General features: G+C 36.2%; 1 protein-coding gene across 2 annotated transcripts in view; it reads right to left on the minus strand.

The window, feature by feature from the left end:
* Positions 1–12,467, minus strand: part of asic1c (acid-sensing (proton-gated) ion channel 1c) — a 107,873-nt gene that overhangs the window by 46,881 nt on the left and 48,525 nt on the right. The window contains exon 1 of one of the 2 annotated variants that reach the window (XM_048175451.1): positions 1,392–2,659. The exons of the other annotated variant lie outside the window; for it this stretch is intronic. Within the exon in view, the coding sequence (XP_048031408.1) occupies positions 1,392–1,916 (525 nt within the window). The 5' untranslated portion in view covers positions 1,917–2,659. Of the gene's footprint in view, positions 1–1,391; positions 2,660–12,467 lie in introns of those variants that run through there. 2 annotated transcript variants of the gene reach the window in all.

The raw sequence follows: 12,467 nt of genomic DNA on the forward strand, positions 1-12,467 counted from the left end.
TAGCGGCTAACTGATGGATATATTTCTTGCTAATGATCTCTGCCAGACTATCAGACCACCGTGCCTAAGGCTTGGGAAACATATGCACTCGACGAAGGCATTCATGCATATTTAATAAAATCTCTCTAAACTTAGAGCTGACTGAGCAGCTTGAATTACCGATATTCAGCTGAAATCGAAAATCTAGTGAAAGCAAGGATGTGACAAATCCATCATATCTCCAATCCCAAAAGCAGAAGCTTTGGATCTTGACGTCAATGTCGTCCTGAACCTGGTGTTTATAAAAGCAGAACTTCTTCTGATGGTCCAGCAGCAGTTCTGCAGCTTCTGCTATGATAGATAAGATGAAGATTTGGATATGAAGCACAGACACTTGATCAGTGCAAAAGGACAGATTCTTTTTAGAGCAACAGACCCTGTGCACGGCTCCACTTTCATTACTCAAATCAATGGGCCATATCATTGAAATGCAATCCTTTTTTCTCCAGGCTTTGACAGCCATTTGCTGGCGGACTAAGATGTTTTTTAGCACAAGTTCCTTCAACAGAGAAGAAACGTAAAGGTCACATGAACACACTTTCTAATTGCCTAGAAGTTTCACATTTTTGGTGATATTTAAATCAAGTGGAAAGTAGTATTTTAGAGGTAGCGTCAAAATCGATCGAAATTGATGATCTTGTCTCTTGTTTCAATTAATCAACAATCAAGATTAGCCTCAAAATTTGGAATAACCCATTTTCTGCTCAGGGGTCTTATTGGTTTGTCTTTATGTGATGATTAGACACCCTCAGGAAATGATTAGGGAATCAATCAATCAAATTATTTATTTTATTTATTTTATAACTGTAAAAAAAAAACTAAAAAAAACAGCTATAATATAATATAATATAATATAATATAATATAATATAATAATTTAATGGTCAGTCTTAGATAATTTTTTTTAATTTACTGGTATTGTTTACCCATATTGGATAATTAAATACATGCACATAATTAAAGAAATAATACATATTTCTAAGCCTAAGGCTATACTATGTTTAGCTATAATGGATAATAATTCTATACGGTAATATATATATAAACTTTAAGAAAATCAATCAAGTGTATTTAGATATTAGAACATTACAATGTTATATGTATGAAATTAATGGATATTAATTTAGAGATTTGCTAGAGAGCAAGATTTTAAACTTAAAATAAAAACTTTAAACTAAAAATACACAAAACATCCAATAAAGACCAATAACAATAAATAGAAAAAAATAAATAAATGAGCCAATAACACTTTGGTTCTGACTCATACAGTATGTGCATCCCTAGCCCTCATCAAAAGTGGTTCAATTGCCTAAAAACTGTCCATTCAGTGAACCTTTGTCCACCTTTACTCACAGTTGTGAAGTTCTCTGGACCGCAGTCCTTTCCACGATACTTGCAGTCCAGCAGCATTTCATCAATGCTGTGGCTGGTCCTCTGCACAAACTCCAGCATGTTGAAGGTCTTGCTAGGGAAGAACTTGCTGTTGTCCGGCGGCTGTCCCAGGGCAGCCATGAAGTCATCAAAGTCACTTTGCTCCACGCCGAGCAATCCCGCCATCCAGAAGAGATCATTGCGGATCATTTTGGAGCGTCTGAAGCTGTTGTAGTTGCAGAGAGTGATGGCTGGAAAGTACATGACGGGACTGTCCATTTCATCCAGGATGGTGACATGAGGATAGCTGAGGTAGTCCATCACGGCTCCAGCCACCTGGTAGAGGAAGATGGACAGCGAGGAGAGGAATGCTGCTGCCCAGAGCAGACGTCTAAACGTTACTCCTCCAGGCAGGAAGATGTGGCTCAGCCCATGAAGGGTGCAGTTGGCTCCGAAAACAGTGATGTCTGATGGCCGGGGCTGCTCGTCCTCTTCAGCTGAACCCATTGCAACGGACTAAATGGTGATCTAGCTAGCTAAATCGAACCTCTACGAAGTCTGGATTGTTTCGAAGTGAAGGTGGTGCCGTCTAAGCAGGCTCTAGGTCATAACACCCCCGTCCATGTGGGGAGGTTCGGAAACATGAGACGCCCGTTTTGATGCTGACAGCGGTTTCTGTTTTGTGCATTCTTGGAGGGCAAAGAGGGCCAAAGATTGGGTTTCGTTGGGATGAAACTTAGTCCCTTAATAGATAAAGGATGAGTGGAAGCTCATGAGAAACCAAAGAAATTAATCAATAATGAAGTAGTCAAAAAATCCAATAGCAGGCAAAGGAATGTCAGGCAATTGGTCTATAGGTAGTTAGTGATGCTTTGTAACCTAAAATATTAAACTTCATCTCACAATATTTGTGCAACAGACATGCATGATACCTCAAATTGAGCAGTTTGTGTTCTGGTGCTTCTCAACAGGAGTGGATGGCAAAATATTACACCAAAGCAAGGAATGAGACCAGAATATCTTAGAGAGTTCAGGGTGGGATCTTTTGACATAAGCCAGTAAGTAACCACCTAGCAACCACCCAAAACACCTTGGCAACCACATAGCAATGTGCTAAAAAAAAAAGAACACAGAACACATTAGCAACCATATAACAATGCAACCACCCAGAACACCCTAAAATAGCAATGACAAGACAACATTAGAAACACACACATATACATACATATATATATATATATACACAAATCCGATTCCAAAAAAGTTGGGACACTGTGCAAATTGTGAATAAAAACAGAATGTAATGATGTGGAAGTTTCAAATTTCAATATTTTATTCAGAATACAACATAGATGACATATCAAATGTTTAAACTGAGAAAATTTATCATTTTAAGGGAAAAATAAGTTGATTTTAAATTTCATGACATCAACACATCTCAAAAAAGTTGTGACAAGGCCATGTTTACCACTGTGTTGCATCCCCTCTTCTTTTTATAACAGTCTGCAAACGTCTGGGGACTGAGGAGACAAGTTGCTCAAGTTTAGGAATAGGAATGTTGTCCCATTCTTGTCTAATACAGGCTTCTAGTTGCTCAACTGTCTTAGGTCTTCTTTGTCGCATCTTCTTCTTTATGATGCACCAAATGTTTTCTATGGGTGAAAGATCTGGACTGCAGGCTGGCCATTTCAGTACCCGGATCCTTCTTCTACGCAGCCATGATGTTGTAATTGATGCAGTATGTGGACTGGCATTGTCATGTTGGAAAATACAAGGTCTTCCCTGAAAGAGACGACATCTGGATGGGAGCATATGTTGTTCTAGAACTTGGATATACCTTTCAGCATTGATGGTGCCTTTCCAGATGTGTAAGCTGCCCATGCTACACGCACTCATGCAACCACATACCATCAGAGATGCAGGCTTCTGAACTGAGCGCTGATAACAACTTGGGTTGTCCGTGTCCTCTTTAGTCCAGATGACATGGCATCCCAGTTTTCCAAAAAGAACTTCAAATTTTGATTCGTCTGACCACAGAACAGTTTTCCACTTTGCTGCAGTCCATTTTAAATGACCCTTGGCCCAGAGAAAACACCTGCGCTTCTGGATCATGCTTAGATATGGTTTCTTTTTTGACCTATAGAGTTTTAGACGGCAACGGCGAATGGCACGGTGGATTGTGTTCACCGACAATGTTTTCTGGAAGTATTCCTGAGCCCATGTTGTGATTTCCATTACAGTAGCATTCCTGTATATGATGCAGTGCCGTCTAAGGGCCCGAAGATCACGGGCATCCAGTATGGTTTTCCGGCCTTGACCCTTACGCACAGAGATTGTTCCAGATTCTCTGAATATTTGGATGATATTATGCACTGTAGATGATGATATCTTCAAACTCTTTGCAATTTGTCTCTGAGAAACTCCTTTCTGATATTGCTCCACTATTTTTCGCCGCAGCATTGGGGGAATTGGTGATCCTCTGCCCATCTTGACTTCTGAGAGACACTGCCACTCTGAGAGGCTCTTTTTATACCCAATCATGTTGCAAATTGGTCCTCCAGCTGTTCCTTATATGTACATTTAACTTTTCCGGCCTCTTATTGCTACCTGTCCCAACTTTTTTGGAATCTCATGAAATCCAAAATGAGCCAATATTTGGCATGACATTTCAAAATGTCTCACTTTCAACATTTGATATGTTATCTATATTCTATTGTGAATAAAATATAAGTTTATGAGATTTGTAAATTATTGCATTCCTTTTTTATTCACAATTTGTACAGTGTCCCAACTTTTTTGGAATCGGGTTTGTATATATAAAATCTTTTCCAACATTATCAAATCTTTGCAGTCACTTTTGACCATTTTAATGCTTCCTTGCGCAATAAAATAATTAATTTCTTTAAAAAAAAAATTGAACAGATACACATAAAATTGGCAGTTACGAACATGGCCAACCAAATGAGAGCTCTTTGATCTCAAACGAAAATGCTGATAATTATTAAACACTGTTTGCAAATGATTGATAATACTGAGAAGTATCAACCAAAAGTATAAGAGGAAAAAATTTGTCATTGAGGAACGGAGAAAAACAAACACTTTGTTGCACAGCCCAAAATGAACAGATGCAAGCTCAGTGCGTTCAAATTTATACCTCAGTGGAACATTTACAATCAAACAATCAATCAATTAATCAATCAATCGCAATCATTGTTATATAAAGGATCTTTTGTGTTCGACAGAAGAAAGTAAGTCTTACAGGTTTGGAACGACATGACAGGTGAGTAAATGATGACAGGATTTTCCTTTTTGGATGAACTATCCCTTTAAATACTCTCTAAATAATGACTTTAAGCAAGTAAACATTCCAAATTAATTGTTTTAGCACTTAAAAACCCAACAGTGTTTGTTAGATTGTTTAAAGTTTTATTGTTCCAAAATTGCATCTATCCATTTACTTATCTAGCTATTGTCTTCTGTCTGCATCGATCGATCTTCCTAGATAGCCAGATACACAAACACAATTTCACAGGAAAAAAAAGCACTAGGACGAAAAAGAATCACTCCGGCCATGTGCGTTCAGCAATTAATCTCCCGCTCGCCGTTCGGTCACTGCAATTCTGAAATCAGTGGAGCACAGCAGACTCTCATAATGCAGCCTCCAATCTGAAGCCTTAACACGCCACTTCCTCCACATCAGCATTTCACTGTGCAGGGGCCCAAACGAGTCTTCACCCCCTTTCAACATGGAGAGAGCTGCATTCACACGTGTTCAGATTACTGATCTCAGCCTGCACACGCTTTCATATCCCGCGCCCTGTTTCCCAGACATGCAGGAAATGTCAGTGTTAGTATATGAAGACTGCCAAATCCACTTAGCTTCTATAAAAGGGAAGTCTTAAAACGACGGAGTACGGAGGAGCCGTGCAGGACAGAAAATCCATCAGGCAGGGGAATTCGAGAGACAAGGAGCTCAAAATGAGGATGGCTTTAAATTTAAAGCTTTAGATTATGCAATAAATGACGTAAACAACAGAATACTGCAATACAAATCAATAAGACTCTAGACGTTAAGTATCATCAAATCCAGTGATTTGCTGCTTTAAAATGTGACATTTGACATAACATATGGATGTTCAATACTGCCTCCTGCTGGTTATTTTCCCTGCTGAGTCAAGCATTTCTTTTAATTAGAGCACAATTAGTCATCTCCAACAGCATGAACCAGACCTTTCAAACACTGATCTGAATGTAAAATGTGGCACACAATTAAAACAGCCCCAAAAAGCATTTCGTCAAAATGTTTCTCTCAAAATGTCTTTCTCAGAGAGAAAGAAAAAAAAAACCTCACTTTTACACATTTAACACATGAATTATGAGCACTTTCCACTATTGTCAATTATATGTCAATTTTAAACATGAATTTTAAAGCCTAAAAATGGTTTTTGTGAGATGTTTTGCTTATAACATGTGCCTATGCTATATATTTCAATAAAATAATGCCACTTTGTTTGATATTTCCAATGTTCCCAAATTTTTTGACCAGTAAATTTCCATTAAATTTATAGCTGATTGTAATGACTGGCTAACGGTTTTAAAAAAAATTGTTTTGATTTATACTGATTCACTAATGATACATTTAGAGTGATTAGTGAACCATTTGACCAGTTCATTGAAAGAACTGACACATAAAAAATTTGCTCACAAATTGAATATCACAGTGGGTTACAAACAGTTTTTACTCAGAAAATCATCTAGCAGATGAAATATTTTAAAGCAGAGTTAAACTAGAAAAGTTAATATTTCACAACAGAACAACAGACAACATGTCTTTGCCATGAATTTATTAAGTATTTGATATTGAATCATTCGTTCACAAGATTAGTTCAAAACGACTGATTCATCCAGTAATGAGTCATTGATTAACTGGCATGAGTTTTCCCATAATTTTGAAATAAACACACATACTATATTGAAATATCCAGTTTTTGTGACAATGGGAACCTTGTATTTTATATAATACAATCTCAATTATGTGCATCATTTCAAGGTGCAAAATATTTTTTGGAGGCAATGCACCATACCATTCAAAACTTTGGGGTTGATACCAATTTTTCTGAAAGAAGTCTCTTCTGCTCACCAAGGCTGCATTTATTTGATCAAAATACATTAAAAACAGTAATACTGTGAAACATGATTAAATGTTTTTTTTTTAATCATTTCTAAAGCTGAATTTTCAGCATCATTATCCAGTCTTCAGCATGATCCTTCAGAAATCATTTGAATATGCTGATTTGCTGAAAACAGTTGAAAACAATTGTGCTGCTTAATATTTTTGTGTAAACTGTAATACATTTTTTTTTTCAGAATTCTTCGATGAATAGAAAGTTCTTTCAAAAGTGAAAAATGAATAGAAAGTTCTTTCAAAAAAGAGTTCTTTCAAAAGTTCTTTAGAAGCATTTTAAATGTCTTTACTGTCACTTTTCATCACTGCAATGTGTCCCTGCTGAATAAAAGTATTGATTTCTTTTAAAAGAAGAAAAAAAAAAAAAAGAAATCGTACAGACCGCAACCTTGTACTGTATATTATATTTGTATATGAGCCATACTTAATTCAACAGAACAATTTGCATTCTGTTAAAATGATATTACTAGCTATGGCATTATTCCTCCTCCAGGTAGTAATTCATAAGAAACAAAAGGACACAAAAGGACGAACGTGAATTCTTTTCAAGCAGAAAAATTAATTAGCGTTTGAAAGGGGAAAGGTGACTTTTCCAGTCCCTGAGGTAACTCTATGAACAGCCATTCTGTGGGAATGAACTGAGAGCTAATGAATCTGCCTTCTGTGTGAAGTCGCCTTATCAAAGACATTTTTGGGGAAAGCGAGATTGCTGTCCTTTAATGAGAATGTAGAAACAGAGGGCCGGATTTGGGACATTTGTGCTCGCTTTGATGTCTACAATGAATAACAGCCTTTCTAAATGGAACTCAAACATGTTTTGGCTAATTTCAGTCACAAATTAAGCACTTAAAAGACCAAAAATGGCATTGTTTACTAGCGTTCATGCCATTTCAAACCTGTATGCTGTTTTTTTCTTTGAAACAAGTGCGATTTCAGAGCCTAAATCCCCTTTGCTACTGGTCTCACATAAAGTGTTTATATCATATTAGATTTGATAATGCTTTTCATCTCTTTTTGGTTATACTTTAAAAGGAGCAGTAAGCAGTTTCTGAGAAATTTAAATCAACGATTTTGTGAATATGTGTCTGTTTGTACATAATCCTGGCTGTGTAAATAGGACAAAAAAGAAATTGGATTGGACCAATCCACAGAGCACCGAAACACTCTTGTAGCCAACCAGCAGTAGAATTGTAATAGTCTACATTTATAGAAAGACCATTTTTGTGCAAGAGAGATTGCTGCAATATTACCAAAGAGGTAAAGGTCAGATGAATATAATTGGAAAAAGAAGGATCATGACCAGGCAAGAGCTTTAGGACCTGCGTTAAAATTGGAGAAACTTTCTAGTGCTGGAGAGACTTAAGACAGCAGGAAGGCCTGAAAACGGACGCCAAAGTTGCTTTGTTTCTATTCAATATGTGAGTAACATTGGTTTTTGCTGTTTCACAGAACAAAGATATGCTGTTGTTGAATCACAAGCTGATTCATTCATACTTGCATAGCATGTTTGTTATTTTGGGGGTGGAGCAATGAAGGGAGGGGTGTGTTTGTTTGAGTGCTGATTTCAAATATCAATAGTGTTTCACAGATATCTTACTGCACCTTTAAAGGGTTAGTTCACCCAAAAATGAAAATTGTGTCATCATTTACTCACCCTCATGTCATTCCAAAGCTGTAAGACTTTCATTAATCTTCGAAACACATATGAAGATCTTTTTGATGAAGTCTAAGAGATTTCTGTCCCTCTATAGACAGCCGGGTTAGTTTTACGATCTCTTTATGAACTTTTTGAAGCGTTTAAGTGGTAGTCTATGGAGGGACAGAAAGCTCTCAGATTTCAATACAAATATCTTAATTTGTGTTCTGAAGATGAACGAAGGTCTTACGGGTTTGGAACGACATGAGGGTGAGTAATTAATGACAGAATTTACATTTTTGGGTGAACTAACCCTTTAAGAAATGGTTCAATACACTGTAAACCCAAATAAGTTGGCAAAACTTAAAAAAAATCGGTTACATCAATTTTTAGGTTAAGAAATTCAAAGTTTAAGTAAGCAGAACTGGTAGGTTTTTATTTTGTACTTAAACATTTTAATTGTTCTTAAATTGAAATATTTGAGTAAATTAATTCATACATTTAACTTAATGGGTTAGTTCACCCACATTTTTTTCATTAATTACTCATCCTCATGTCGTTTCAAACCCGTAAGTCCTTTGGAACACAAATTAAAGGGTTAGTTCACCCAAAAATGAAAATTATGTCATTAATGACTCACCCTCATGCCGTTCCAAACCCGTAAGACCTCCGTTCATCTTCGGAACACAGTTTAAGATATTTTAGATTTAGTCCAAGAACTTTCTGTCCCTCCATTGAAAATGTATGTACGGTATACTGTCCATGTCCAGAAAGGTAATAAAAACATCATCAAAGTAGTCCATGTGACATCAGTGGGTTAGTTAGAATTTTTTGAAGCATCGAAAATACATTTTGGTCCAAAAATAACAAAAACTACGACTTTATTCAGCATTGTCTTCTCTTCCGGAATCCTTTCCATTGAATTGATTCCATTGAATTGATTCCTTTGAACTGATTCCATTGAATCCTTTCATCTGTCGGCGTTGGTAATGCACTTTTACGTCGCCGTGGTTGTTTTTGGCGATTAGGACATCCGCGACATGCACACTTATGCACCATTTTAAAAAATATAGCAATACCAAAATACAAACAATGTAGAATAGCTTGAATACAGCGTGCATCTCCCTCAGACTGTAAATGAAGCTCTGGCGCACCAGATAACACGTCAGCAGCGTCTTACGTGAACCACACTCCGGAGCAGAAGGGGGCGGTAATGCACCAATAAGCTGGATGCCAACCGCCGTAAAACAGGAAAGAAGAAGAAGAAGCGGAGTCGTGAACGCGGATTGACAACAGACCCGGAAGAGAATACTATGCTGAATAAAGTCGTAGTTTTTGTTATTTTTGGACCAAAATGTATTTTTGATGCTTCAAAATGTCGCGGATGTCCTAATCGCCAAAAACAACCACGGCGACGTAAACATGCATTACCAACGCCGACAGATGAAAGGATTCAATGGAATCAGTTCAATGAAATCAGTTCAATGGAAAGGATTCCGGAAGAGAATACAATGCTGAATAAAGTCGTAGTTTTTGTTATTTTTGGACCAAAATGTATTTTCGATGCTTCAACAAATTCTAACTAACCCACTGATGTCACATGGACTACTTTGATGATGTTTGTATTACCTTTCTGGACATGGACAGTATACCGTACATACAGTACAGTCCAAAAGTTTGGAACCACTAAGATTTTTAATATTTTTAAAAGAAGTTTCGTCTGCTCACCAAGGCTACATTTATTTAATTAAAAATACAGTAAAAAAACAGTAATATTGTGAAATATTATTACAATTTAAAATAACTGTTTTCTATTTGAATATATTTCACAAAGTAATTTATTCCTGTGATCAAAGCTGAATTTTCAGCATCATTACTCCAGTCTTCAGTGTCACATGATCCTTCAGAAATCATTCTAATATGCTGATCTGCTGCTCAAGAAACATTTAATGTGTACAATTGTACAAAATATTTGTGTACAATATTTTTTTTTCAGGATTATTTGATGAATAGAAAGTTCAAAAGAACAGTGTTTATCTTGAAATCTAATCTTTTGTAACATTATAAATGTCTTTACTGCCACTTTTGATTGATTTAATGCATCCTTGCTGAATAAAAGTATTCATTTCTTTAATTTCTTTTCAAAAAAATAAAAATAAAAATTCTTACTGACCCCAAACTTTTGAACGGTAGTGTATAATGCTACAGAAGCTTTGTATTTCAGATAAATGCTGTTCTTTTGAACTTTCTATTCATCAAGGAATCCTGAAAAAAAAAGTACACAACTGTTTTCAACATTGAAAATAATAATAAATGTTTATTGAGCAGCAAATCAGCATATTAGAATGATTTCTGAAGGATCATGTGACACTGAAGACTGGAGTAATGATGCTGAAAATTCAGCTTTGCATCACAGGAATAAATTACTTTGTCAAATATATTTAAATAGTACACAGTTATTTTAAATTGTAATAATATTTCACAATATTACTGTTTTTTACTGTATTTTTAATTAAATAAATGTAGCCTTGGTGAGCAGACGAAACTTCTTTTAAAAACATTAAAAATCTTAGTGGTTCCAAACTTTTGGACTGTACTGTACATTTTCAATGGAGGGACAGAAAGCTCTCGGACTAAATCTAAAATATCTTAAACTGTGTTCCGAAGATGAACGGAGGTCTTACGGGTTTGGAACGACATGAGTTTTTGATGCAATCCGAGAGTTATATGACTCGTCCATAGACAGCAATATAATCAACACTTTCAAGGTCAAGAAAGGTACTAAAGACATTGTTAGTCATGTCGATGGTTTTAACAGTGGTTCAACCTTAATTTTATGAAGTGACGAGAATACATTTTGTGTGCAATATCATTACAAAAATAAAGACTTTATGCAACATCTTCTCTTCTGTGTTATTCTCATACGTTGTTTACGTCCAGCGCTTCCAGGTTCTACATCAGAACACTGACTCATTATTGGCCGGCTCCTGCGTCAGCATCACATGCATGCGTCATGCTGCTCAAGTGATCAGCTTTGGCCAATACTGAGCCGACATTTTGTGTTCAGAAGATGAACGAAGGTCGTACGGGTGTGGAACGACATGAGGGTGAGGCCTCATATAGAACCTTTTAGGGGTTTTTAATGGATTTAAGGGTCATTTAATGGATTTAGTTTTATTTAATACATTTTAATTCAATTTTAATTTTAAGCAGCTCATAAACATACTTTATCTCTAGAAAAATTGTTAAACATCAAAGTATTTAGACATTTCTTCATGTTTAGAACCTTACTGGCATTAATGGTTCGTTAAAACTGAGTCAAGAATCCTAGGGCTCCATATAGAACCCCATTAAACCTTTTTTTCTAAAACGGAAAAAATATGGAGGGGGAATAAATAAAGATAAATAAAGTTATTTTATTATTGCCTTTAACTTGCTAGATAAATGCTCATTCTCCATTGTTCTTTGACAAGCATCAGCGATAGCTACAGGGATGATGATGCAGAACTGAGACAGCGAGTCTCTTGGGCTGGAAGTGGAGAGCTTGTTAAAAGGAAACGGAGGCAGGTGTTAATGTATTCGCTCTACTGTACCTTACTGTCTACAGGAGAGTAAACAGCCCACGTAGTCATTCAGCACAACCAGCAAGGTTTCAAGGGCCATCAAAACATAACCATACGCACTCAAGCATTATGAGCGGGGTGGGAAATTCAGCCCGAAAGCAAATAATGCGTCATAAATAACACAACATGGTGAATAAGAGTCTCTTTGACATAAAATGGTGGCAATTATAAACTTCAGATTTAAAGTAATTCCAGGGTTTTAATAGAAGGGCATAAATCTACATTCATAAATTCATAATCTCTGATGTCCGACGTCAGTCTTTCAACACGAACGGCCGCTTGAATATGCAAATGTACATTTAAAGCCCACTTAACAAAAAGAGAAATCGTTTTTTTTTTTAGTTCTGACTCACAGATCCCGAAGGACGTTTAAACTAATGATCGTATCATGTGGTGAATAATTTCTGACCTTTAACTCTTTAAGGATTTATTTGCATGTCTGTCCAGGGAGAGAACTCATAATGAGTTGCATGTAGTTGAAAAGACACGGCGCACGCAGCTCTTCTCCATACAAAAAAAAATAAATAAATGGTTCATTGTAATCAGACACTTTCAAGCTGCAAAAAAAGACCAAATTACAGAGTAAATGAACTATAAAAGTAGTACTGTACATA

Source organism: Megalobrama amblycephala, linkage group LG22, assembly GCF_018812025.1.
Source record: "Megalobrama amblycephala isolate DHTTF-2021 linkage group LG22, ASM1881202v1, whole genome shotgun sequence".
NCBI lineage: Eukaryota > Metazoa > Chordata > Actinopteri > Cypriniformes > Xenocyprididae > Megalobrama > Megalobrama amblycephala.